Source organism: Exophiala aquamarina (genome assembly GCF_000709125.1).
Source record: "Exophiala aquamarina CBS 119918 chromosome Unknown aczIA-supercont1.13, whole genome shotgun sequence".
Classification (NCBI taxonomy): Eukaryota; Fungi; Ascomycota; class Eurotiomycetes; order Chaetothyriales; family Herpotrichiellaceae; genus Exophiala; species Exophiala aquamarina.
This window is the reverse complement of record NW_013550575.1, coordinates 537,543-563,882: the sequence shown is the minus strand read 5'-3', so window position 1 is coordinate 563,882 and position 26,340 is coordinate 537,543. Positions and strand designations below refer to the sequence as shown.

The window sequence follows — 26,340 nt, the reverse complement described above, 5'->3', positions numbered from 1 at the left end:
TTCTCTTGAATTTCTCCGTACAAGCTTCCGAACTTTAAATCGAACGAACACGAGTTTGCAGTTCCGGTGATTGGTTGCTTGTCTTGAACCCCTCGTATCCGGACAACCATCAGAAGAAACAAGAGTCGATGGCAGATAAAAGCTAGTTTCTTGCGGTAGTCAAGCTCTTTCCTGCTGTCGGGTTGTTCGATAGCTAGATGTAGCATTCAGCCTTCAATTACAGGATACTCGCTGAAAAGACATCGATCCACGCACATGAGATCTAGTCAACAGCCCAAATTCCAAGAGGGTCTTCTTTTCCTCCATCTGGGCCAGGTCCTTTTTGTTGAAGTCGTCGCACACGTCTCATAAGAAGGCCTAAAGCAAGGGGGCCAGCTACTGTGCAAAGCAGAATGCCCCAAGTTACAACTAGAAATATTTCGGATTCGTTGGCTGGGGCATCTGCATCTTTGTTTTCGCCGTTGAAGATGCCATTAGTCGCCGCGAGCGCGGAGATTAAGAAGCCAATTTCACCCCGTGCGATCATTGCAGACCCCAGAATAGATGCAGGATACATTGATATTGGCCTCATGACAGAGACTGCTGTTCGTTTCTTCTCCGTGGTGCCACTGGGATTGTTCGACAGCTTTGATAGGCGAAGAAGCCATAGACCACAGGAAAGTTTACCGAACGCCATAATAATGGCATATGTAACACCCCGCCAAAGGACTGGGCCGCGACACATCTTTGTTATTGGTATTGAGAAGCCAATTGATGCCTATCGACGTTGGTCAGCGCCAGTATTAAAGATGTAGCAGATCGCGAAGCCGATGGACACTTACAAAGAAGAAAGGTTTTAGAAGGCGTTCGACGGAAGGGGCATAGTAGTCATTATACATACGCAGACTACGGCTGCTGTTCTCGACTTGGCCCCTTTTCAAGGAATGCAACTCTACAGAACCTGGAAGAATACCTGGGTTCGTCGTAGTCTCTGGCTCCGCGCCCTCAGGAGGCGGAGTGGGCTCTTGTCTAGCCGGTGGTTGCTGGAAATCAGCGCTGGGTAACTGTTCGTTCGAGACTTCTTTCACTTCATCAACATCTTCTTCTCTTTCGGATCGCCCCTGCTTGTTTACGTCTGGGACTAGTTTCCCCTTCTTAAAAGCAGCAGTGGGATTGTCTGGAGGTTGTTGACGAACGTTTAGATTTTCTCCGGGATGATTTTTTGATCGGGTCTGGTTTGCGTCAAGCCAAGAGATACTGGCACCGGCGAGGTATGCAGCAAAGAGAACAGAGGTGCCTGCATAGCTTGCAGAAGTAATGAGGGCCAGAAGAAACACTGTACACCCCAGAAAATAAGCCACAGGCTTTGCTAGCAGGCTTCTCGCCATTTGCGGCATCGATATATGATTCATGATCGGTTTGCAGGCGTACTTGCAAATAAGGATCAAGACTACTGCAAAGCCAAATGACACGAAAACTGGACGCACAACTGAGATGGCCTTAAAAGAATTAGGGCCCGAACCTAAGTTAGAGATAACCTGCACCATAATTAGTCCAACCACATCGTCTAGCATGGCGGCCGATGTTAAGACAACACCCAAGCGAGTCGAGGTCATATCAGTAGTCTTCAAGAGGTTGAAGGTGGTCCCTAGACTTGTGGAGCACAGAGCAGCCCCTGCCGCAAAAGCCTGAAGATTGGATGCGGACGCAAGGGCGCATAGCGAGTACGAAAACCCGACGGGGAGGAGAATCCCGGTCAGAGCGACGCATATTGATAGTATTAGGTTTTGTTGGACAGCCTTTACAGACGTAGAGAGCCCGCCTTCAAAGATGATGGCAATTAAGCCAAGGTAGCCAAGTTGGGTAGCGACTTCTTGGAAGTCATTTGAGAGCAATGCCGCCCCAGGTGCTCCCCATCCCATGCCAAGGAGAACCTGAGCAATCAGACCACAGTACAGATAATAATCGACCGTTGCTCCTGCGACATTCAATACGATGAGGAATGACGATTGAACCAGAATGAGGATGATGCCTGGTTCATGGTATGAGAGAGCGGCCTCCGACATGGTACAAAAGCGGCAAAGATGCTACTCTATGGTTCAAGAACGGTTCGGTATATTTTGGGTCCAGCTTTTAATTTACCATGGTGGAAGTTCTCCGTGATCAAGCGGCGAAGTCAAGACAGACCAGGTTGAGAAGTGGGAAGAAAAGCCAGTGAGCTTCTTAAAAGCGGCAAGGAATAAATCCAGTCACGTGATGAATGGGTCAAAATCAGGCACAAGGCGGCGCTGCCAAGATATTTGATCTGAAGCAATGTGATTGGCTACAAGTCGACCTTAGGAGCCAGGCAGATTCAGCGAAACAACTTTTGGGAATCTCCTGCACATGCTCAAGAGCCTCCAGTTGAGGAAGACTTGAAGCTCGTATATCGGCTACCCAGAGAACCTGGTGTGCTAGCTATCGCAAAATACACACCATGTCCATGTTATGTGCAAGTAAGAAATCAACCCGGCCCCGAAAGATGCTTGAAACTGATCCCATCGCAGTCTCTGGAGAGGCACCTCAGGCGCCAGTGGTGTCGCGTAAGAGTGGTACGTTGTGTTCTTGATGTGAATACGAGTCAAACTAACGTATTGCAGGAAATGTATATGAAAAGCGCCTGGTGGAAGCCTACATTAGTGAACATGGCACAGAACCGACCACTGGCGAAACCCTTACAACCGAAGATCTCGTCGACCTCAAATCACCGACTACCGTTCGCCCGCGACCACCTACGTTGACCTCGATACCTGCGCTACTGGGTGTTTTTCAGGAAGAGTGGGACTCTCTTGCGCTGCAGACGTACACACTACAGCAGAATCTCAATCAAGCACGACAGGAGCTTAGCGTAGCTTTGTATCAGAATGATGCTGCGCAACGCGTCATTGCCCGATTGCTAAAAGAACGGGACGATGCAAGACAGGCGCTTGCAAGGGTGGACGCGGGACGATCGAATACAAATGGAGATGCGATGCAGGTGGACAGCGCGCCTTTACCAGACTCAATTCTGGAAAAGATTGAAAGCACACAGCAAGCACTGATGAAGACACGGCGAAAGAGACCAGTACCTGAGGACTGGGCAACATCTGAGTCTATCTCGTCATACACGCCAACCGTCACCTCAGGGCAGCTGTATCCTGGAGGTGGCGTCCTTGCAGTGCACGAAACCGGAGACATTGTCCTGGTCGGTGGCAATGACGGGGTGGCAGGAATCTATTCATTATCAGAGAAGAAGCTGCTATCTTCCTTGAAAGCTGGTCCAGGTTCGGTGACAGGTGGAGTCTGGGCTGGGTCGCGGGCAATTGTCTCTACCTCTACAGGTGCGGTCAAAGTGTTCGGGTCGGAACAAGAGGTCGCATCCTTCTCGGTGCACGCAGGCAGCGCTAATGCAGTTGCATTGCACCCCAGTGGCAGCATCTTGGCTTCGGTGGGCGAAGACAAGACATACATCCTCTATGACCTTGAGTCAAACCAAGTTCTTACCCAGGTTCAGAGCGATTCAGGTATGGTTTGTCCAGCAAGCGAAACGGAGGTGACGGCTAACATTAAATTAGAACTCCACTGTGCACAATTCCACCCTGATGGCCATCTACTGGCCGCAGGAGGACTGGATCAGCAGATCAAGATCTATGACACCAAGTCCGGTGCAAAAGCTGCAACATTCGGGCTCAGTGGGCCTGTGGAGGCAGTGGTCTTCTCGGAAAATGGCACATGGCTTGCAGGGGTAGCACAAGGCTCAACCTCGATATCGATCTGGGATCTACGCAAGACAACTCAAATCAAGGCAATTGAGACCGATAGCCAGATCACCTCGATCAGCTGGGATTACACAGGCCAATTCTTGGCTGTTGCCGGAGTGGGCGGAGTGAGTGTTGAGCAATATTCCAAGTCCTCGAAGGAGTGGTCGACCATTTTGAAGAATGCAACGGCCTGCTGTAGGATTGCTTGGGGACAATCCGCTCACAGCCTCGTCACACTGGACAAGGCTGGCGTGGTGGCTACTTGGAGCGGGCACAGCTAGTGACAGTGCAGAAGGAGAAGCGGGTAGAAGTGGGTAAGAGATGACTAGGACGTCACCGAGAGGTCACCAGTATTGCTGGTTTTGGATGTGTACAATAAAGGCCTGTGAGTAGCAGGCCTTGCAGGGTTCCTCTTAGGCTTGGGGGGAGACAAAAGGTGGCATCCAACCAGACGCCCATGTTTTTACCAACTAGAGGAACAAACAAAGGGCATGCGTGCAAGGAGACATGATGTAAGCACAAGGAAGAAACCTCAAGGCCCAGAGAAGAGAGTTATACTATTGTGCTCCTCGTAGTGTACATAAGTTTGCTGACCGTGGCCCATATAAAAATTGATAATCGGAAATAAAGCCAGGCAGGTGGCGCCTTCCGAACTGGGCACTTGATTTGCTCCTTCCTTCCCGATCTTTTGCTCCCCTCCACGTCTGGCAGCCGCAGCCGCATGCACACCCACTTCTTCTTCCACTTCCACTTCCACTTCCACTTCTACATCCAACAACCAGACCAGAAAACAATCACCTCGCCTCCTCCTCTATCTACACATCTCTGAATCGGCCACATACATTAGCTACCGTCTATCTCAGTCTACTCGTTCAAGCCAGGCTCAGGCTCAGGCACAGCGTCGCCCCCGCCCCCGCCCACTCGCTCATGGTCTGGTCCTCTCCTGCGCTCTTTTGCCGCTGCCGGCCCTCAGAATATGCCTCAGCCTCCTACGCTCTCTCTCAGCAACTTCCTGAACTCGGCTGCCTCATCCAGTCGCAGTAGAAAGGTAGGAAACACAGACAACAGGCTGCCGTCCACTCCACCTACTGACTCCTTCACAGAGATCCCACGCCGAAATCAACCGATCCGAAAGCCGATCTACCAGTCCATCCATCTCCTACAAACGTCGCCGCATCAGTCCTTCGCCGCATTCTTCTCAACATCTCTTCTCCCCTTCACCCAGCCCTCAGCCTGCCCTAACAAGATTTCACGGCGACGGTTACGATTATCGTCGGCCTGTCATGTCCCAGCCTCGAAGCCACCCATCTCGCAATCCCAGTCGGACCGCCATCGACCTCACCCTTGATAGCGATTCCTCTACTGATTACGACTCACTCCATCAGCCCTCATATTCCAGTCGACGGCAGAGCAGACATGTCTCCCGCTCGGAGAGGGGAAGTCGAGCCCCTCCCTTCATTCAAAACACACGCGAAGAAACCCACGAGGTGATAGATCTGTCAGATGATTCGGACTTTCAGATACAGGAATTTGCCCCGACTGCCGACCGCCGACCCACACCTTTTCAACAATCGTCGAGTCCTGAGGTTGAAATTGTCCATGAGAGACCCGTCCCGGGAGGCTCCCGACGTGTCAGCCCGGAGCGACGACAGAGACCAGGGAGACTTCCCGCTCTCTCTCCGCCCATACCCTTCCCATCTCCTCCTCCGATGGAACGAGGTCCATTTGGCTATTTTCCCGAGATCATCCGGAGATCGACTCAGTTTGTGCTTGGAAATATGTCTACTCCGTGGCAAGTGCCACAAGACCATAGGGAGCAATTGCGGCAAATCAACGAGCAGGCTCGTCAGCGCCATGAATTCCGAGACGACGTCATCATCAATTTCGATTACCGCCAGCCCGCCTTCGCCCTAGGAGGACTTGAAATGTATGAGCGCAATTCAGAGACTCCTCAGGTAGTACAAGAGCCATACAAGGCTCCAACTCCCGCTAAAGAAGGATTTATCAGGACTTTCGCCGAGGACTCGGTGGTGTTGTGTCCTATGTGTGATGACGAGCTGGCCACCGGGGGCAACGATACCAAGCAACAAGTGTGGGTAGTCAAGGGCTGTGGCCATGTAAGTGCCCCCATACTACTTGTATGTTTTAGAGGAGGTAATGGTACTGATATCATCTATAGGTGTACTGTGGGGATTGTGCCACCAATCGCCACGTTTCAAAATCGAAGAAAGACAAGAAAGCTGCATCTCTGAAATCAATCCCTTTCAAGATATGTGCAGTTGAGGGGTGCGACACCAAAGTTGGACACAAAACTGCAATGTTCCCTGTTTATCTATGATGGAGGTCACGTCGTCTCCTTGTCCAAGTCATCAGACATCGGCTCACTGCTACCATGCTACCCTGCCACCCTGCAGGCCCATTTGGTCCCCCCTCTGCTCAGTGGAGGCGTTGAAACGCACAATACTCACACCCCGAAACTTCCACCCTCTCACGCTTGATTGTGTTCTGGCACTGGCATTTGGGGTTAAGCACGGCTGACGGCCATGTCTTCTTGACGAAGGTTAAGATGCTTTGTTCATGAAACGAAAGAACTGAGTTATTATGAAATTGAGGTTTCAGATTCGCAATAGCATGGTGCATCAGACGTCTTTTCAGTTTTGACTGGTCCACACAGACCATAGACCACAGTTTACACGGCATCAAGGAATCCTGTGCTTTCCGTTTGGGGACTTTGTCTGGTTATACAGGATGGAAACGAAGCGTGAAAGCAGCTTTTTCTGCATAAGGACCTCAACAAGGGGTTTGCACTGCGAGCCATCTGCTGTATTTGCATGGGCCCTGAGGCATAATGATAAGTCGAGTTCTCCGAGTGCCCTCCCTCATCTTAGATTTGTACCCGTACCTTGATACCGTAGCTAGGACAGCTGTAGTTGCTCGGTGGGCCTCTTCTACGCCAGGGATGGCGTGTCCGAGCACCTTTTGATCAGCGGTTGCAATCTAATGTCCGTGTAGTACTCGGCGGGTTCATCAAGGACAAGTGCCGCCTGATTTAAATGTGACTGCATGCACGCCCACCCATGAGCATGAATGCCTTCCCAAGGACGTGCTCAATCCAATCCTTTCCCACGGCTAGAATTTCCCACCCGATGCCACAGTCAAACAGCCTTAATCCCACCATGCAGCGGACTCCAAATCCCCCTAACGTTCACATTGGAACTAATCACCTTCCGACTGCCCACCTTCTTGACCTTGTTCCCTGAATTGCTCACCAGATACTCGGCCATGCTGCGGATCTGCTCTTTCTCGAGGTTGCGCACGCACACGCTCTTCTCGCGCCCGTTGATGTAGTACGCCCGCATCACGGGGTGTTTGGTCGGCCGCGGCGACACCCGGAACTCGGTCTGTGGGTATTGCGCTGTGAAGCGCGCCAGCATCGGCGATGAAAGGAACGACTTCATCCCCTCTGACGATCCGCCCTGGTTGCAGTAGTGCAGGTCCAGCCGCCGGCATTGTAGGATGAATGCGCCAACACCGTTCTGTAAGAAGGGCAAGAGAGAGTTTGGGTTAGTTTGTAGGCCTTGCAAGGGGGGCTACGTTTGGAGGATTGGCTCGGGTTGATGTTGGGTTGGGTGGGAGTGCTGGAGTGGGAATAGATGACTACGTACCCGTGCCGTGGCGACGGTCTTGAGCCCCAGCGCTGGCATCTTGGACGAGAGACCGCGCCCGTGGGATAAGAGGAGGAGATGTGGTACGGTCAGAGACCTTTCGGGGGGGTCGGGGTCGTGGTCGTGGTGGTTGAAAGTGGTGATGGGAAAAACAAATGAGGCGATGAAGCTGCGGAAAATCAGTGGTCAGATCACGTGTTCTGCGAGGCTGAGCTAAGCGGGTTTAGGATGGGCTGTGTTCAAATGACATAGAAAAATGACACAGACACCACCCCTTTCTTCTCTCCCACTGCACTACAGTGACCGAGCTGAGCGTGGATTCGTCGTCTCCAGGGATGGCTCTACGATACAGTGAGTCAGTGGAAGCAGCAACTAAGGATCTTGTGCTATATACTAGATTGAGGGTCCATCAGGTCTCGAAACAGATTGACCGTATATCATATGTCGCGTCATAGTTCCCAGTTAACAAAAGTTCTGCCTTGCAGCCATCTCCCCAATTGCACGACTCTTCTATCGATTCTTTCAAAGTAGTCGGCCACCCAAAGCACTACAAAGGCAGTGATCACAACCGCTGGGATGCGCGCCCAGCCGGAGCTTCCTATGTAAACCAGGCTATACGGTTCCAAGATGGGTAGATACAGTACCCAGATCACAATGGGATGCATGGCGTACAATCCGAAGGACAGGTCGCCTAGATAAAGTGAGAATTTCCACCGGAGAGGTGTTTGGAGGACCGGGTAGAATTCGAGGGAGAAAACGAGCAGAAAAGCGCCGATGCTGAGCCAGAAGTGTTCTTTCGGTTCTCCAGGACCACCATACCAGCTGGGAGTTAGCCGAGTGAGGTACTGCCAAGGGAAAGGGCCGTCGCTGCCAAAGCCTGGCTCGTGCGGCTGGCTGAGAAGGAACAGCGAGAAGACGAAAATGCAGACGAGCATGGCGTTAGGGACACCTGATCGAGCCAGTCGTCTTCGTGCTGTCGGGAATTCCAGTCTGTTATGGTGTTGCACCTGGCGTGCTGCTTTGCTCCATTCCAACGATAACTCTGCCACAAACAACCCCAACAGGAATAGCGCCACGTATATTACATTCCAGCAGTAGCAGGCCAGTATTGCGATCCAAGTGAAGATCATCCTTCCTCTCACAGACAGCTTACAACTTGCCGCACAGAATGTGAAAAGAACCATGCTACCCCGAAACTCGACAGGGATGGTCCACATCTGGTCCAGGTATTTGGTGCGGAAGAGTCCCGGATACCACCATCCCTTCAGATCAGCAAACGGGCTGCTGGCGAAGAAAGTGTCGATGATCCAGTCCCAGAGCTGCAGCTGAAAGGTTGCGAGCTTCGCGGCGGTAGGGATTCTACCCATATAGACGCCCAGCATCGCTATGAATGTAGCTATGCCCGTGGGGACATACAGGCGCAAGAACCGCCGAAATGTAGATGACGCCAGTGTCTGTAGAAAATTCCCAGCGTCTCGCTGTCGCATCATCTTAAGCATCCGGAAACTCAGCACATAGCCTGAGATGACGAAGAACAGATCGACCATGCCACGGTTAGATGTGAGAATTCGGATGAACGGGTACTGTATCGCCGCTGGATAGCCGAGGAGGTGGCCTGCGAAAACGACGCAAGCGGCATAGCCTCTCAGGGCGTCAAGAAAAGCTGTGGAATGGATTTTGTCTGTCTTTCGAGACATCCCTCCTGGTTGGAGGAAGCGAGGTAGAGCAGAAATAAGAAAGGAGGACCCGAGCCAGCGGTATGATTGGAGTCTTTCCCATCGTGGTCGGTGCGATAAGAACGCAGGTTTGGTGTGATAATCACATTCAATATCTTCATGATGCGGCTCGGAGTCTGTACTACATTCCTCCAAGAGGGGCATCGACTGCTCCATCTCCCAACACTGATGCTTGAGAAGGTGAGAAGAAGATGCTGGAGGAACAGGAAGCCTATTTCAGTCTGAGCCTGGAGATGCCATGGGCTGTACAGCAAAGACCCGTAAATAAGAACGTGAAGGACGGAATCCTGCCAACCAAGCATTGAGATTGCGCTCAGCCATTTCATGAGTGTCCAGGGAATGTGACACAGGCTATGATACATTTTGCATGGCGCTATCTAATCAATTCCTTTGGGGTCGCTTTATACGTATGGGACCAGGTCTGAGCACAAGACGGAATGTGATTGGAAGCGATAAACGGGCGCTCTGTCATGTACTTAGTAGTCGCAGTTGGTGACGTTCTGCCAAAATGGGGATGGACGTCTTGCAAAGTCCATCGTCAGCAATGGCATAGTAGATGCAGCACTGGCAAATATATGGGTTCGATACGATCTAAGCTTCAATCCATGGCTTTCTTCACATATCTATCAGCCCTGATCGATAAAGTTGTACGAATCGTCCACTCATCTGCTATTCTTTTGAGTCTATGGAGGTCAACGTGGACCTACCACCCCTGGCTTGTTAGTAGCAAAAGAACAAGAGACATTGCTCGCCGTGTCAAACTGCCGTGCAATCTAGCACTTAGGCGTCCGTTAAGATTTGACTTCGGATTCGGGTGCCATCCTGACTGACAGAAAGGATCCTGCCAGTTAGTGGCCCCAGGGCGACTGGTGGGCGGCTGTCACCTGTCAAGGCGGTTGCGGGACCTTAGAATCTGCATAAGTTCCCAAGCATCAATTATGGGAAAGTGACTATGAAAGAATCGCCATGCTTTGGCCCTTGAGGCAGTGACTAAAGACAGCGAAGAAATGAGGAAACTGTTGGAGAGCGTCTGCCTCCTCCGGAACGAAATGCCCATGTTGGTGACCCGTATCAGCAGCGCGTCGTTCCTACCATTTCTCGCGGGGAGCTTGTGCGATGGTCTGTCCCTGTCCTTCGCCATTCATCTTTTGCAGTTTAAATGCTCTCATTATACATCTAGGTATCTGTGCACGTCATCTGCACTGCTCTCTACACCAAACAGAGGTACCTAAACTTACCACCCTCACAGTCATAATCGAGCAATAACGATGACAATAGCGTACAACCGGCTGTGACCCTGTGAAGATGCTTGTCCTGAAAAGATCGACATCGTATTCCGAGGACGCGACAATAATGCTATTACTAGTACCAAGAGGATGCGTGGGATAACACAAGGGGAGGTTGTCCGACGAGCCACACCCTTTATGTTCCCACCGCCGAGCTTTACCCGCGGCTCATTGTTGCCTAGGTTTCAAGGATCGGCTGGTATACCTCGCTCGACCACGGGGCTGTGGTTAGTCCATCAGAGCAACAAGAGAACTTCTCGCGTGTGCTGAGGGCTAGGGAACACCAAGGTGGCTGGGTGGTCCTTAGCATCGAGCATGCACAGCTGCATCATGATCAAAAGACTCCAACTTATACATTTAGTATCGCTGGCCATCATCTTGATTGGCTGTCTCCCCTTTGGCGAGCTAGGCTTGGTGTCAGCGGCCAGCGTTGCAATTCAAATGAAGTCGCAAATGCCGTTCACTAGATCGGCTTAATGGTCGGTATCGGCGGTCGAATGCCTAATGAAAATGCGGACATCAAGCTAGTCGATGCAGTCGTTCGCCTAGCCAGTGGACAAAATGAAGGAGTTGTCCAAACCAATTTGGGCAAGACACTGACTGGAGGACAAACTATTCGGACTCTATCATTGAACACACCTCCTCAAATTCTACTAACGGCGCTGGCGGTAGTCGAGCTGCAAGGTAGGGAGCTAGATTCGACCTCCGGGGCTCTCCCGCGCCACTTGGAATGCTCTTATCAAAGCTCGCGTATCCTCAAAAGCTCCAGGAGTGCTTGTACAAATCAGCATACGCTCACTCCAAAGGCGCCACGTGTACGCAATGCAGTAAAGATCAGTTAGAGGGGCCGATCCGAGCGAGATGATGCGGATATTGCAGTCCACTATGGAACAATTGCGTCTGGTAATCAAACGCTGATAATGGCGTTGAAAGAGAACGACTAAGCAGTCAGCTGGCCAGAGTACTCTACTTTGAGATGGAGGCCGCCCGTTTGATGAACAAATTTTCTCGTTTGGCTCTTCGAGGAATCCGTGATTATGCAGATTCACACAATAAAAAAAAAGGGCTGGCAGTCCTTTGTCGCAGCATTCACGAAGATTGTTTGGAATTAGGTAAGCGACAGAAGTGGTCAAGAAGCCAACAGTAGAGGAGACTGTAAAAGTCCCGGTTTCAATGGTAGCTGAGAAGACGGTGTTGACTCAGAGAATCGAGAAGAAAGATCTCAAGTATGTATCAGGGCAGTTCTATATGGAATTCGGGATGCTTTGAACGAATCTTCTCAAACTCCTGACCAGCCGGAAAGAGCGAAGGTACTTGTCCTCGTTCTTAATATTATGGGTAAGCACATCGAGAATCTTGTTGGCGCCAAAGTGACTAGCGCAGGCAACCTCATGACGACGAGCAATGAGTCAGTGCTACAGCCTCTGGAATGCTTTGGAATCATGGAAAATAGGCTCCAGGAGGTCATTTGCCTAGTAATTTTCTATATAAACCAGAACGGTGACCATAGAGTAGAAGAAGACAGAAATCTCAACTTCGCTGACTTGCCTGTATCGATTGGCCCGTACAGTTGTACAGTTCAAATTCTCCAACAAATCTACATACTATGTGTTCGTATCACGGCTCACGAGCAGACCACAGCATGACAACCATTACTCATGTCATCATCTCCCCCGATCAACTTAAAAACATTTGTTGCTAGCGGTGTTAACTATTTTGGGCCGACCTCTCTCCAATCAGACAATCTGAAAGTTTGAGATGCCGGGATAAGGCTAGAAATTGAGGATTGAGTTCTATATAGAAACCTGCCCAGCTTGAGCTTGACCCCCAGTTGGTTATCTTGTGTGGGTATTATCACTTGACTAATTCCTGCGAAGCCTCGGGCAATTCCGGCTGTGGTTCACGTTTACATGTAAGCAGATCACCTTTCGTGCGGCCTCATCACATGTAGATTGCTGGTGGTAGCCCTTCCTGGATCTCTCAGGAGACAGCGACCCCAGTACGTTTGGGGCTTATCTTTATGGCCTTTACACCACGATAGCTAGTCATGTCACGTCCACTGGCCCATCGAGAGAAGGCGGCCCCCAATACTATCTAAGGACACAACATCAATCTTGTACACAATTTGAGGTCAGAGCGCTGGTAATGAGTACATCTCGTCAATTATTTCTGCTATCATAGGGTACTTCATCTGGGGCTACTTCTCTAAGAAGCCGGAGAGACATGATATAGAATAAAACCTCAGTTAGGTAAAACATGTTCCTCTGTCGAACAAGCGCTGACCTCCCTCCGTGGCTCCAAATGCCTATATACCAGTTGCCGTTTTCATAATTTCTCTTTTCTTTGGCGAATTTCGTGTCTCGGTAGAAGCCGCAAATGGTGAGCAAGTACGCATAAGATGAGCGACAACAGAGTTCTCTGTCGTTATGAAGACGCTCAGGAAGATTTGCTTCGTCTTCTTTCCTTACTGGTGTTGGATTCACCATTTCACCATCACTCAAGTTATGGGTCTCTACGCACATATCTATTCATTCTTACGCGTTCTCTTAGTGAAAGTGTACATTGTAACTCCAGGCACAGTGTCAACCAATGACCCCGGATCTGGCAATAAGTACGCCCTAAGCATCACCGTCCTCTTCCTGTGATGGGCGCTGTCTATTCTTCCCTTCCAAAGTTCCACTGTGGAGAGCATTGAGATAGTATGCGAACATGGCGTGAGAAGGAGACTACTCTCCATGGTATATGAAAGCAGATCGTAGCATGCACGAATGCGCCCAGTCAAATGTAGGCTGCATACTGTTGAAAGTAGTTCAATCATATTAATTGATAGTAACCTGTGATATCTAGCTGGGACGATAGCCACCATTGCTTCACCCAACGATCCCATCTTCGATCTTACGCTCGACATGCCACTATTATCGATCAGTCTCGAGATATTATCCTTAGACAGCGACCTAGACACTTACCATTTGAAACGGTGCATTCCATGCCAACAGTATACGGATGGCCTCCTTGTAGTATTCATTCTGCAGCGATTGCTCGAAATACTCGAACCTGTCCCAACCCCTGACGATGACAAAAGACATGGTGCTCTCGCCCTCGATGTCTGGATGCTCTACCTCCTCCAATGTCCAACCCATCGTAAAGCCCCGTTGCCCCTCCGGTTTTCCCATTTGGTAAATCTCGTCAAACTTTAAGAAATCTGTTTCGATCTGTTGCTTGAATTCCGGCGTGAGGCGAGAAATTGCGAAGAAGTTCCGTACAAACTCGACCACGTTGGCTGTCGCAGGCCCATTCGGCCCAACAGCCAGCTGATTGAAGTGGACATGGAAACAGTCCGTCGGTGCTCCAAAGAGCTCGCTTACACTCCCAGCAAAGGATGTACAGTGGTCAGTAGATGCAAATTTTGTGTATTCCCTATAAGCATCCAACTCAGACGTGATTTGAACGGTGCTCTTGTTCTGAACCTCTGTACCGAGGACGTAGTACCGGGGCGTCTTGTCGTTCTGCAGTGCCACAGCAGCCTTCTGCCATATGCTGCTATCTAATGTGCTTGGGAGATTTGGCACAAAACGTGCGATCTCAGTAACAAACATTTTTGCGGTGTACGGTATTCTGTAGGAGTAAGCTGTTGCGGAAACGCCTAATATAAGGCTGATCCAGATATTGATACCCATCATTCTCATGTGGACTATGATCTTGCCCATTGGATTTGCAATACACGGGAGAATTTATAATTCGGGCTTTGGTGCAAGTATCAATCGACCTCTCGGAAGCAGAAGCTCCGCTAGTCTATCACAATAAAAAGGAAGCCATACGGCTTAAGCAGAATAGAGGGTATATTTAGTTGCGGAACTACCCGACATAGATTATACTTCTTTACGAACACCGCACTTGGAACCAGAGTAGCTGTAGCAGCTGCTTCGGCTTGTATTCCGATTGCTTAAACCCTTTGGTTAGTATGATCCGATATGTGGGACACCTTGGCTTCGGAGAAGCTTCGTATATCATGCCGGTGGGGACATTGAACCTGTCCCAATATGGGACCTCCTTTTCCATGGGTGTCTACGAGTAACGGATCAACTTGCCGGTTTGACCACATGGTGGGACAAACTTTCCGCGGCAACTTTCCGCAGCATGTTCTCATACTCATCTGAAAGCTACCGCCGGATCATCTTTACCTCCCCCCAGCACTCAAGTGATAATTGTAGGGTTGGTAGAACCTCTGCGAGTGCGGTAATGGAGAACTCAATCTCGGGAAAGTGGTTATGCTAGGCGCCAATACTATGTACCTCTACAACAAGACTGTACTTCAATCTATATAAATATTGACAGTCCGATTGGATATCTCGCTCATCGGTATCTCGAGGCACATGGCATCAAACTTAAAGATATAACAGCATGGGTGGGGAGGTTATTTCGCGAATCGGCCAGAAGAGTGCTTATTCCCTTGTCACGCTCCTAGCCGAGGTTTCACCGCAGTACTTCAGGAGGCTTTGACGACTCCATGGTGGAGTGACCTTGTCGATGGTCCTGGCCAATTTGTCCCTATTCCTGGCGAACAAGAGGCTTTAGCTAAAATGGCGGAGATAGGTCTATCTCCCAGGCGACTACCTCCATTTTGGTTGAAGAGTCAGCCAGACGAAGTTCCCGCAATCGACTTCCCTGACTTCATTGTTTTCTGCAGGGAAGACATGCCTGACGACGTCGCGTATCTCCTGGCATGGATTATAACAGAAACTAAATTCGTTCTTGAACGCCAGTTTTACACATCTCTGGGAGACAGAAGCCCCGTGTCGTGGCCCATGGAGCCTAAGGAAATGGCGAAAACTATCATACCATTGCATCCTCGGGTTGAAAAATAGTACCATGAGCATGGGCATCTTTAAGCCAAGACAAGGCCGTAAATTGCTTAGAAATGGATGATATTGCCACGAGAGCGAGTCTTCAATCTCCGAATCAACTTAGGCATCCTATATCTTTTTAGCTCTTCACGCCTATACAGAAAAGCAATGTCATTATTGATCTCCGAAACCCACCTCTCGTAGAATAAGCATTCCCGAAAAGGCGAGCTCAAACATCGTTAACACTTTTTCAGCGCCCTGGCAACCTCATGTTATTCATCAACGACACCTTGTCATCGTTGCCACCAGCGGACGGTTGTATGCGGCATCGCTAATCCTACACTGATTTCACATTCCCTCTAAAGTGCGAGACCACAACACAATCGGAGTCAGACTCTTCCTTCTCATTTCGAGAGCGAGTCTTGGTTCTCGCGTAGCCCTTTCGGCCCAAGAAACTATTTCAAAGTCGAATCGGAAGGCGCCTTCTGGGTTTGGATCAATTTGTTCAATTTGATTCAATTTTCGCGTCGAGGACGGAAAGGCAATGCTATCCTGACTAGTATCAACATTAGACATACTCAATGGTTACTTTTGGTAGAAGAGACACAGATAGTACTATTCAAGGACCCCAATGTCCATTAGTAGCCTTCTACCCTTTGGGATAGTCGGGCCGCGATCTTCCATTTTCATGTCAAGGTCGGTCATTTCCCCATTTAGGGGTGACTTCAACTTCGGATGATTCCACTCATTGCAAAGTAGATCTCTGCTTTTGCAAGGTTTTGGCCGATACAATTACTAGTGCCTATCGAAAAGGGCTTAAGGGCCTCACTCACATCGTTGGTGTTACTCTGCCAAGGTTGTGGCCACCATGTATCGGGGCCGTGAAATAAGTCGCGGTCTCGCTGAGGTGCAAAGCTGGTCATAGATGCAGTAGCTTTCTTAGGTAAGTTTTACTTTCCGATTGCAAAATCCACCAATTAAGTCTGCTTGGAAGAAATCCACGAAAATAAGATAAAGACAGTGATTCTCTTTGATGACAACATTGAGAAAGGGAAGACGTTGGAGTTCACTAACTGTTGAGCCAGCACCAAGATGCTCGGCACGGACGGACTGGTCCTGTACTGAGGCGTTTTTGGCGAGGCTCCACAGAAGGGAAGATATGCTCCTCAAGCACTTCATCTAGTGTAACCTTTCGACCCGGTAGTTTTCGGTGTTGCAAAGCATTGGTGTCGTCATAAATCTCATACAATTGGCGTCTTTCGCAACCTCGTTTTAGATCAACTAGTCCAATAGCTCCATTGTCATGGCTTCCCATAAGTGCCACTGTCCGAAGCGTCTCCTATTATTCCAAGAATGAGATAACCATTCTTTCTTGTGATGAAAGGCAGAGCTACACCGGTTGCCATTTCCATGATACTCTTTTCCATCACAGTCAATAGAGTTAGAGAATCCTAACACCCCATAGTTGCCATTGTAGGCACATTTCAGAATAACTCCGAGGCTGAACAAGCGATTCAGGGTGAAAATGCCATATGTTTACCCTGAGGGTGGTTCCCCAGCCGCTCTCAATATTCATTGCACCAAGGTATCGCCTTGTCAACAATAAGATCCTCATTCTGAAGAACACTCTGCGGAGAATATGATTGATTTTGTAGCTTTCAGCGGGCTCCATGAGCCTGTTTATTTCGAATGCCGAATATATTTTCAAGTTGGCCAGTTAGCTGGGCGCAGGGATATAGCATTCTAGTCTTTGCCCTTGTCCCCGATAGACGGACCAGTTAGACACCCAGACTTCGTCAGGCCCAACACGAACAACTGGGCCATATTGTCGATGAAGCTTTGGAAGCACCTGTATGAAATCAATATAGCTATTGCTGTGGCTTGATAATACGGTTGTTACCTACGTGACGTCTCTGCAAAGTTGCTGCGTATGGGAGAAGATAGTAGTCGAAACATTTCCCTCTCCAAGGCCTAGGGACTGGGGAGGAGGGTCATACATAATCTAAACAAGAAAATGAGCTTTTTACTATAATCTGAGGTTTCTGAGTGCAGCGAACTCACACGTACCATATATATGACCCAGACCAAGGGAATACAGTACATATTATCATTGTGGTGAGAATTCCAAAGCTGATTCGAATGATATGGCCATTATCTGAGGTCTCCCCGAGGTGGTTTTTAAGTCATGTGACCGACATTGAATGCGACAGGCGAAATTAGGGGTTCGGTTGGCTCCCACTGTAACGACAAGCCGTCTAGAAAGATCCCTACACAAAGCTCGTGGCCAATTAGCCTATGGAAAGTCGCTCTTATCCCGCTTTATCAGGTACCAATGGAGCTCTGCTCACATTCAAGGTCATCTAACTACTGGGTTACCAGCCACTTTGACCTCGTCCTTGATTATATACACACTTTCAGAAACTCGCCCCATAATAAGTTGAGAAAACCACAAAACCAGTCCAAATTTGAGGCGCCCCAAGTCCATTTGGACACTGATGGGACTAACTTTGGATTTTGTGATTTTCTATCCTCCAAAAAAGGAGCCAGACAGAAAGGTTCCAGAGATACGTTACTTCCAACGGGTTGGATAGTTTACTCCAGTTTCGCAAAGTGTCCAGAACCTTTGTGGGGCAACCCATGGACAGTGGGACAGTTGAGTACAGATCCACAAGCAAGAATCACCAATCTTGATGCCACTACCGTCCACGCCTCATGCTTTATTCCAAGAATACGAGTTTCCAGACTGATCGTTTTCCATCCCGGACTAATACACTCAGTTTGCGAGCATGCTCTAACTCAGCAGCTCGATTCAACTGGTGCGAGCGAGCAGTATGCCTTCCACTACAACCCTACATCCTTTTCAGGCACATCACGCTTCGCGCAGCCTTATCGCCGAAAACTGATTAGAGATATAACTTACAGTCATGGGAATTTAGGAATAGAGTTGTTCTAGCCACAGCTGGAACAATAGCCTTTCACGATGTTTGTGCTTTGATCGGGACAGCAGTCACAGCATTAACGCAAAAATAGGTGTGAAAAGATCTCTACTTTTATCGTATGTTGTATGTTGCTGTTGCTATATATATTTGGAACGAGCAATGGTTTCTCTCTCATTTTCCATCTTCAAGGGGGGCCTGACTCGTTTTCAATGTATTTAGAGTCTCTGTCAAAGTCGTTCCTTTGCTGACATTTGGCGGAGCACTTGTCAGGGAGTGCCTTGGCGTTCACACCTCAGTCTGACGGGGATCCGGTCATGGCTTGGATATTCAAGCCTTCAGGTACAGTATGTCACTTGCGGGCATGCAGAACAAGACTTGAGCCACACGGTGGGGGGGAGCAAGGGGAATAAGAGGCATATCATCTGTCCTGTGTGAGCGGCCACACGTCGGAAAAGCCTCGATATAGGACCCTTAAGGCCTGGCCATCAACCGTCAACATTGAACAGGTGCGCATAATCCACGAAGGGGGGCTGGAGCATGAGTCTCACTCGACAGTAGTCCGCATAGGTCTGACAGTCGGCGTTATAACTGTGCAAGAAGCCTGTTGACAAGGCCTTGTCCCACTGCGTGATTCGGTCCCCGGCTAATCCTCCGCGATCCCGGTTGCTACACTGAGTCTCAAACCATTCTCTCTTCTTGCGCTGCTCCTCAGTGGGTGTCATCCGCTCTGTACGTCTCGGCCAAATCCATCCACCCACGGAAACCACCAGCATCTTCTGCACACGGATGTCCCTCCCCATCAACGCAAATGAAGTGGGCGGAATGCACGGTCCGACCCGTGATCGTGATTCTGTGCGTCCAGCAATCACCAAAGTCATATTCGTATTCAAGGTCATTTCCGCGGTACTTAGCATTCTCAAGAACTTCATACAACTTCAATATGTTGCTGCTCTTCTCTGGCGTTCGTGGACGCGATCTCCTCCCGCTGTGCATGGTATCTACGGCGCTGAATAGACCTGGCGGCCCTGAGGCTTCGCAGTGATGCGCAGGAGATTTTCACGTGGCGCGGTTGTCGATTGTTGGCCAGAATTGTAGGCTACGGTCATTCTCTGAAAATAGGAGGTCATGTCCTCTTCAACCTCTTCAGGTTCGTAGTTAGGATCCTTGACTGTAAAATCATATGCACGTGTTGTGGCCCATCAAAAAGCGATCTGTAGTGCGCGGTGCAGTTGCTCGAATGTGGCCACAGCAGGACAGGAGAGCTTCCGCAAATCGAGGGATTTTCAACGTCCCCCAACATCAAATGCACCTTCATCAGATAGTTCTGGGCAGAGGCGGCTTCCTGCTCTGCTTTTGATACACAGAGTTATTTGTGTGAAGGCCAATCCGTTCTTTGACACTCCTGAGTGTAGTAGAATGCGTTTTGACATTTTGTACACCGCTTTATGACTCGGGTACCTCCGACTGTAGCTTTTTGCAAAAGCTACACGAGCGCTGCCGCACCATTTGTCGCCATATGGTTCGGACTTGAGATCGATCGCTAGATATGTCTTCTAGATTTCTAGCTCGTTGCAATATCAATTTGCAGCTAAAGAGTCCAAAGTGTCTATGGACGGTGATGGATGCCACGGAGGGCACGCATGAGGTGCGACGTAAAAAATAGATACACTAACTGGACTAGGCCTAGCCCCGGTAAAGGAGCTCCGAGCCTCCGACTCTCCGAGTTTATTCTCAACACGCAGGTGGTGGTGCCAAGACGGAACATCAGATAGTCCGCTCCGCTGTTGCCGGCATGTCAAGTTTCCGACTCTCGCACCTACATACGCAGCGGCTACAGCAGCTATCCCGAGAATCCTCTCCCGCTTCATACACAACGCCGCCAGCAGCATGACACCTCCTGCGACGGGGATTAGCACAAACACTTTCTGCATCGCGTTGACAAGCGCCACGATGACCTCCTCGCGCAACGCTCCATGCACTTGCTCTAGCACCTTGCTCTGAACGCCTGCAACAGCGCTCTCGATATCTTGCTCTGAAAAGTTCTGGCCTGACAGAACAGGCCGTAGATTTCTGACTGCGATCGAGTGGAAAATCTGGCCCGCGACCGCGAGTGCGATGACCTGGCCTCCAAGCTGCGACACGTTCTGCATGCTGAGCGCCGCCCCAGCGTTCTCCGGTTTCGTGGTAAGCGAAGCGATCGAATAGCCAGTCAACATAGCCAGGCCACTGCCGATGGCTGTGATCACACACAAGCCATACAGGGTTCCGACTGACGTGTGCGGGCTACGGTAAGCTGTCAGAAGGGCGCCGCCGATCGTCAAGAAGGCGCCGCCGATGGTGTAGATCAACATGTACACTTTTACGGCGCTAAGAAAATACCCCGATACTAGATTTGTCGAAATAGCAACGATAACGAAAGGAAGCAAACGAACAGCAGCCTTCAGGGCGCTGTCGCCGTTTGTGAACTGGAAATAGACGGGAATGAAATATATTGCGACGTAGAGTGTCGTGATGCCGGCCGCTGTCTCGATATAGAGGAGTATTTGAGTGCGTTCGCGCAACAAATGGACCGGAAATGCACGGTGAGCTTTGGTCGTGCAGAGGGCAAAGTGCTGCTGGAGAACATATGTGACCAAAGTGACTCCAAAAACCACAAAAGTGGCGATGGCTCTTCCATCGTTCCATTCCCACTGCCCCCCTGCCATCGATAGCGCCAAGAGGAAAGTAACCCAGACGCCAGCACCGAGGATGAAGCCGACAAAGTCCAGACGGGCGATCCGTGCTTGTACACTTATTCCTTGCGAAGGATGAATCGAGGGAAGGCAGAGGCCATAAGCAGGAGCCGAAACGGCAAAAATGACAAGATTGATGTAGAATGCCCAGCGCCAGGTTGCTGGCGATGTTGCAAATGCTCCGCCAATGACAGGACCTAGGATGGCACCGACGCCCCAACAGCTCCCAATCAGTGCCATGTACAAGCTGCGTTCCTCTGGCGCCGTCATGGCCAAGAAGTAATTCAAGGAGCCAAGGTAAATACCGCTACCTCCCACGCCGGCGACGACACGACCGACAATCAAAGTACTCATGGTTGGAGCGGGTCCACAAAGAGCAGAGCCGACCTCGAAAAGGACGACCGTTGCGACGAAGACCCATTTGATATTAAAAGTGTTGTACAGGTTTCCAAGGGGAAGGATGACGCACACAGATCCAAGAGGAAATCCTGCCCCAACCCACACAAGCTGTTCAACGTGACCGAACCGTTCAATGACGGGGCCTTGCACATCTGCTGCGATGGTGGTGTCAAGACCATAGAGAATGCAGCTGATGTAGAGAGCGGCACAGATGACCAGCCAGCGAATACCGCGGATCTGTCGGCCTTTGACCTTCTGTTTGGGATCGATGTTATTGTCAGATGAGGGGTCTTCCGTGTCCTGGACGCCGTTTTTGTCAATCTTCTTCTCGTGCTCGGCTTTCGTATCAGCACATTGGCCCTCTTGCTGTTGGAATGAGATGGCAGACTGAGAGGACATAGCGTTGGCAGATGGAGAACACTGATATTCTATGGGAAGAAGGTAGATTACGGCAGCTCAACATTTTTATACCAAACGAACAGAATAAACATATTCCAAATGTTATAGTAGGAAAACCTCATCAAACGCGGAAGCTTTACATCACAATTGTGGGTATATCATCGATGTATAAGTTTCATCAGAGCCTTACCCTCATCGAAGGAGTATATGGAATTCATAGAATTCAAGGTTGGCTAAATATTTAGTCAAAATCGATACGAAGGCCATCCAGAGCGGTGTATTATGTGTCGATTGTCGGCCCGGAAGCCTCCACGGAGGGTTCAGAAACTGTATACATGGTTGCGCTAGGGTGATTTCATGGGCCTCAGAGAGTTTGAGCTTAGACCATCGACTAATAAGTGGGTATTCAATTTTCATGTTTGTCAGCAACGGAGTGCAGGACGCCTCCGCGGAGGCTCTGAAATGATGTGGAATCAGTCGACAACCTGAACTTGTAATTATGAATCCAGCACAATCTGTGGTACCATGAATGACAGCCTCGTGTTCATCTTCGTTAAGCTCGATCAACATCGTCGGGACCACGATGGAAGGCTCAAAGACTGGTAGGAAGGTAATGACCTGCGATTCCCACTTCTTTGCAAAAGACGTCATCAGCTAATGCAGAAAAAGTCTTGCGACTTGTGTTACCGGCGAAAGATGAAGTGCGATGGACAGAAGCCTCGCTGCTCACATTGCATCACGTATGAAGTAGAGTGCACGTCCACAGCACCCAGCCGCACGTATCTGCCGAAGAAACAACGGAACTATGCAAACGTCGAGGATGGTATCAGCAACATGGAAGGTCGTTTGGGACGACTAGAATCTCTGGTCCAACAGGCTACAGAGCGTTTACATATTGCTGATAGGAAAAATGAAGTTGAGGCTCCACTCCAGCACAAGGAGTTAGCTACGATTACCATAGCGACACCGTTCACGGTCACGAGAAACGAAGACGACAATAACTCTCCCAAATTGATGGGTCTACCTTCTCTGCAGCAGGCCCTGCCTATCATAGAAATCTACCTCCAAGGCTTCAACTCAGTATTGCCGCTATTTCATGCCGAGACTCTCCTGCAGCTGGTTCACGATTGTTACAATGTCGGACCTCTACAAAGAGACCCAGTCGTATGGGCCGCCATTAATGTTGTTTTGGGTCTCGCACACCAATACAACCCTTTGGCGAGTCGTGACATTCCATCTTCGGCTGCATATCTTAGCAGAGCAGAATCAGTGCTGTCGAGGGTGGTGCTAGGCGATATCCAGCTACTCAACATTCAGGTTTTGGTGGGCATGGTGACGCTACTTCAAGCCTCCCAAGATCTTCAGCCTGCGCTACTCTTAATTGCCACAACAATACGTCTCGCACATGCGATTGGCCTGCATGACCGAGCCTACTCGGCGCACCTAGATTGCCTCCATGCGAAGCAGCGGGCTTGCGTATTCTGGTTAGCGTATGTCCTTGACAAAGATCTCAGCATGCGCTCCAAACAACCGTCAATCCAGATTGACGACGACATCAACCTTGACATGCCTTCGCCAGCAAGCGTCGAATATCATGAGGATGGGATTAAAAGCAACAATACCGTCGACACTACTGGTGTAATCACCACCACCGACGGAGCCGTCGGAATGAACTACTTTGTGGCTCGCATACACCTGGCTGCTGTTGAAGGAGGCGTGTATGATTATATATACTCAACGCGCGCTCGAAAACGCAGTATAGAAGAGCGGTCCCGGGCATTGAAGAGTGTAGTTTACGCCCTTGAGCAGTGGAAGGCTTCTATCCCGTCCGAATTCCACGCCTCTGCGTGCTTAAGCAGAGTACCTCCTGGTATACTATGCTTCCTTGGAGCACTGCACTCCACGAGTATGGCTTGCACAACTCTTATCAACCAAGCCAATGCCTGGGACGTTGATTGGATTGCCAGTATACGCAGGTATGGTAGGCAAGGCATTGAACCGCTGCTGCCACCAAAGTGGGAGATTTTGGTGGGTGAGGCGCGCGATTTGCTGGTTTTATTTGGGGCATTAGGGAAAACAGATCGGTGGAACTTCTGGTAAGTATTCGAGGCTGTTGTATATACATCTGCCAATTACAGTTCCCGTTCACTCTCGCTTGTATTCTATGTATCGATTGCTGTTTAATAAAGCTAACTAGAAATGACATGATGATAGGACAACAGCGTGTTCGCATATGACAGCCATGGTACTTTTAACAACCAATAGCATGCACAGACCGAGACACGAGAACCAGTCTTTGGATAGCCACCTCGTCGAAGTTGGTTTGAAAACACTTGACGAAATGGTGAAGGAGACCGGGAGTGAAATGTTGCAGTCCTTTCAGGGTACTTGCACTGAACTCCACCGGCACACACAACGAAGGCGTGCTGAAGCAACCATAATGGCCAACATTATCAACCAGTCTTTGTACTTTGCAGATACTCAGCATTGATTTGAGGTGAATAGGCATCATGATGACTTCCAAAGTATACAAACAAGAGTCTCATGGATGATCTAGATCAATAGAAGCTGGAGAGTATTCTAGATGTGACGACGATCTGAGATCAACGTCCGCGAGCCTGTGGCAGAGGTCCATCCATATAATCTCTGCTCAAGAGGGGCGTAGTACTATGATTGACTAAGCGGAAAGCCACGGAAGCTCTTCTCGTGCCGTCTATTCTGAATGAATTACCCGTGTGGCAGATTTTCTCCAGTGCTTGTGTAAGTTACTATTACTCAATATCACCATAAATCTCGGACGTTTCCTGCCCTCCGTGGAACCACCCCATGATGCAATTGCCAGAGCACTGCGCCAAACAATATTTGAAATGATTTTGCTACCCGTGGGCACAGGCCTGAAATTCGAGTCCGGAACTGTATTTCTATATGTGTATTTAATGAGCTTCGATCGTCGCCGATCAGATATGGTCACTCCCTCAGCAGAGCATAAAACGTCTTTGACTACTTGATCATACAGTAGATCATACTTCTTTCTATCAAGTTCACTATCAGCGGCAAAGCAACAATCCATAGCCTTTGCCCAGACATTCAAAGTGTGATCAAGCAAAGATGGTTAGCTACGACGGGCCTTTCCAAGGAAATGAGATGTTCAAGTCCTTCACCAGGACTTGGCATCGTAAGTCTTATCCCGCGATCTTCCCTTCCCGCGCCGAAGTCAGTGCGGCTGGAAAAGTCGTCTTCATTACCGGTGGTGGTAGCGGCATTGGCAAGGCCACCGCGATCGCCTTCGCACAGGCCGGTGCCAAAGTCATCGTCATCTTCGGACGTCGCCTTGAGAAACTGCAGTCGGCTGCTGACGAAATCAGCAAGGCCAATCCTGAGGGAACTACCACCGTGGTTATTGAGTGTGCTGATATCAGCCAGCGCGTTGTTTTGGAGGCTGCCTTCTCCAGCGCTAGCAACAAGGCTGGCAAGGCCAAGATTGACATTCTCGTCAACAATGCCGCTCTCCTTAAGCCGATAAACGCTCTCACTACTTACGGAGAAAAGGAATTGCGCGAGAGTCTTGAGGGTAACATAATGGGCTCGTTCAACGTGGTCCAGGCGATGACGCCCTTGCTGGCATCTAAAGCAAAGATCTTGAACATCAACTCCGGCATTGCACATATCAACCCGATTCCCGGTTTCTGGGCTTACGCATCGCTCAAGATAGCCCTTGTCAAGATGTTCGACTACCTCCAGGATGAGAATCCGGACCTCAGCATTTTCAACATCCAGCCTGGCGTAGTTACAACCGAGCTCAACGAGGTCTCCGGTATACCCGGGCAAGATGACGGTAGGCCAATTGCTCCTTAACTCCCGGATACATCCCGTCTCAATGAATCTTTTCACCCCAGATTTTAATCCATACGTTACAATAGCTGATTGTGAATTAGTCGCACTCCCAGCCGACTTCAACGTCTGGCTTGCGTCTCCCGAAGCCGAGTTCCTCAAGGGGAAATTTGTCTGGGCAAACTGGGATGTAGATGAACTAAAAGCGCACGCTAAAGAGATTGAAGAGTCAATGCTCTTGAGGGTCGTTTTGAATGGCGTGCCAATGTAGAGCTAAAACTGAGAAGAAGCCCATGTCCTTGAAAAGCGAAGAGACGAAAAGCTCTCTAGGCGCGCACGACAACAGCGACTGCATCAAAAACTCTGAAACTAAGTTAGAAACCTGAAACTCGAGCACTTGATTTATACGACTTCGAAGCACATAATAAAGCTGCGATTTGGCTTAGTCTACGTGCTTTGCTCGCTGTGAGTTACCTGCGAGCATGCTCCAAGTCAGCAGCTATACTCAAGAGTGTAATAGGACAGAGCAAGGATAGGTGAAAGAGCCACTCTCAATGAGTAACAAGTATTATGACTGTGTCATCTTCTATGTTGTCTGGCTAAGAGGGAAGAGAGAAAGAGAGTAGTGAGGATTAAGTGAGGGGTGGTAATGAGTGGGTGGCCGGTGCAGAGCGCCTTGGCGTCGTCATGTGATAAAGAGACTGGTGCGAGCGAGTAGAATGCCCTCCACTACAACCCTGTAATCTTTTCT

General features: G+C 49.6%; 10 protein-coding genes across 10 annotated transcripts; 5 read left to right on the top strand and 5 right to left on the bottom strand.

Moving 5' to 3' along the window:
• Positions 1-262: 262 nt before the first annotated feature.
• A1O9_10501 (uncharacterized protein) lies at positions 263-2,045 on the bottom strand (the record flags this gene model as incomplete). Its single annotated transcript, XM_013400662.1, has 2 exons — positions 263-757; positions 822-2,045. 2 exons carry the CDS (start codon positions 2,043-2,045, stop codon positions 263-265), a joined length of 1,719 nt encoding a protein of 572 aa, XP_013256116.1.
• Positions 2,046-2,455: 410 nt separating this feature from the next.
• On the top strand, positions 2,456-4,039 carry A1O9_10500 (pre-mRNA-processing factor 19; the record flags this gene model as incomplete). Its single annotated transcript, XM_013400661.1, has 3 exons — positions 2,456-2,570; positions 2,619-3,521; positions 3,573-4,039. The coding sequence occupies 3 exons, from the start codon at positions 2,456-2,458 to the stop codon at positions 4,037-4,039; spliced, it is 1,485 nt and encodes a 494-aa protein (XP_013256115.1).
• Positions 4,040-5,041: 1,002 nt separating this feature from the next.
• Positions 5,042-6,096, top strand: A1O9_10499 (uncharacterized protein; the record flags this gene model as incomplete). Its single annotated transcript, XM_013400660.1, has 2 exons — positions 5,042-5,875; positions 5,938-6,096. 2 exons carry the CDS (start codon positions 5,042-5,044, stop codon positions 6,094-6,096), a joined length of 993 nt encoding a protein of 330 aa, XP_013256114.1.
• Positions 6,097-6,913: 817 nt separating this feature from the next.
• On the bottom strand, positions 6,914-7,462 carry A1O9_10498 (uncharacterized protein; the record flags this gene model as incomplete). Its single annotated transcript, XM_013400659.1, has 2 exons — positions 6,914-7,294; positions 7,424-7,462. 2 exons carry the CDS (start codon positions 7,460-7,462, stop codon positions 6,914-6,916), a joined length of 420 nt encoding a protein of 139 aa, XP_013256113.1.
• Positions 7,463-7,872: 410 nt separating this feature from the next.
• On the bottom strand, positions 7,873-9,120 carry A1O9_10497 (uncharacterized protein; the record flags this gene model as incomplete). The annotated part of the gene is made up of 1 exon (XM_013400658.1): positions 7,873-9,120. One exon carries the CDS (start codon positions 9,118-9,120, stop codon positions 7,873-7,875), a length of 1,248 nt encoding a protein of 415 aa, XP_013256112.1.
• A 4,195-nt stretch (positions 9,121-13,315) lies between these two features.
• A1O9_10496 (uncharacterized protein) lies at positions 13,316-14,041 on the bottom strand (the record flags this gene model as incomplete). Its single annotated transcript, XM_013400657.1, has 2 exons — positions 13,316-13,357; positions 13,412-14,041. 2 exons carry the CDS (start codon positions 14,039-14,041, stop codon positions 13,316-13,318), a joined length of 672 nt encoding a protein of 223 aa, XP_013256111.1.
• Positions 14,042-14,784: 743 nt separating this feature from the next.
• On the top strand, positions 14,785-15,310 carry A1O9_10495 (uncharacterized protein; the record flags this gene model as incomplete). Its single annotated transcript, XM_013400656.1, has 1 exon — positions 14,785-15,310. Exon 1 carries the CDS (start codon positions 15,026-15,028, stop codon positions 15,308-15,310), a length of 285 nt encoding a protein of 94 aa, XP_013256110.1. The 5' UTR covers positions 14,785-15,025.
• A 4,495-nt stretch (positions 15,311-19,805) lies between these two features.
• A1O9_10494 (uncharacterized protein) lies at positions 19,806-21,758 on the bottom strand (the record flags this gene model as incomplete). Its single annotated transcript, XM_013400655.1, has 1 exon — positions 19,806-21,758. The coding sequence occupies one exon, from the start codon at positions 21,756-21,758 to the stop codon at positions 19,806-19,808; it is 1,953 nt and encodes a 650-aa protein (XP_013256109.1).
• A 696-nt stretch (positions 21,759-22,454) lies between these two features.
• Positions 22,455-23,858, top strand: A1O9_10493 (uncharacterized protein; the record flags this gene model as incomplete). Its single annotated transcript, XM_013400654.1, has 1 exon — positions 22,455-23,858. The coding sequence occupies one exon, from the start codon at positions 22,455-22,457 to the stop codon at positions 23,856-23,858; it is 1,404 nt and encodes a 467-aa protein (XP_013256108.1).
• Positions 23,859-24,866: 1,008 nt separating this feature from the next.
• Positions 24,867-25,860, top strand: A1O9_10492 (uncharacterized protein; the record flags this gene model as incomplete). Its single annotated transcript, XM_013400653.1, has 2 exons — positions 24,867-25,593; positions 25,694-25,860. The coding sequence occupies 2 exons, from the start codon at positions 24,867-24,869 to the stop codon at positions 25,858-25,860; spliced, it is 894 nt and encodes a 297-aa protein (XP_013256107.1).
• Between the last annotated feature and the right edge of the window lie 480 nt (positions 25,861-26,340).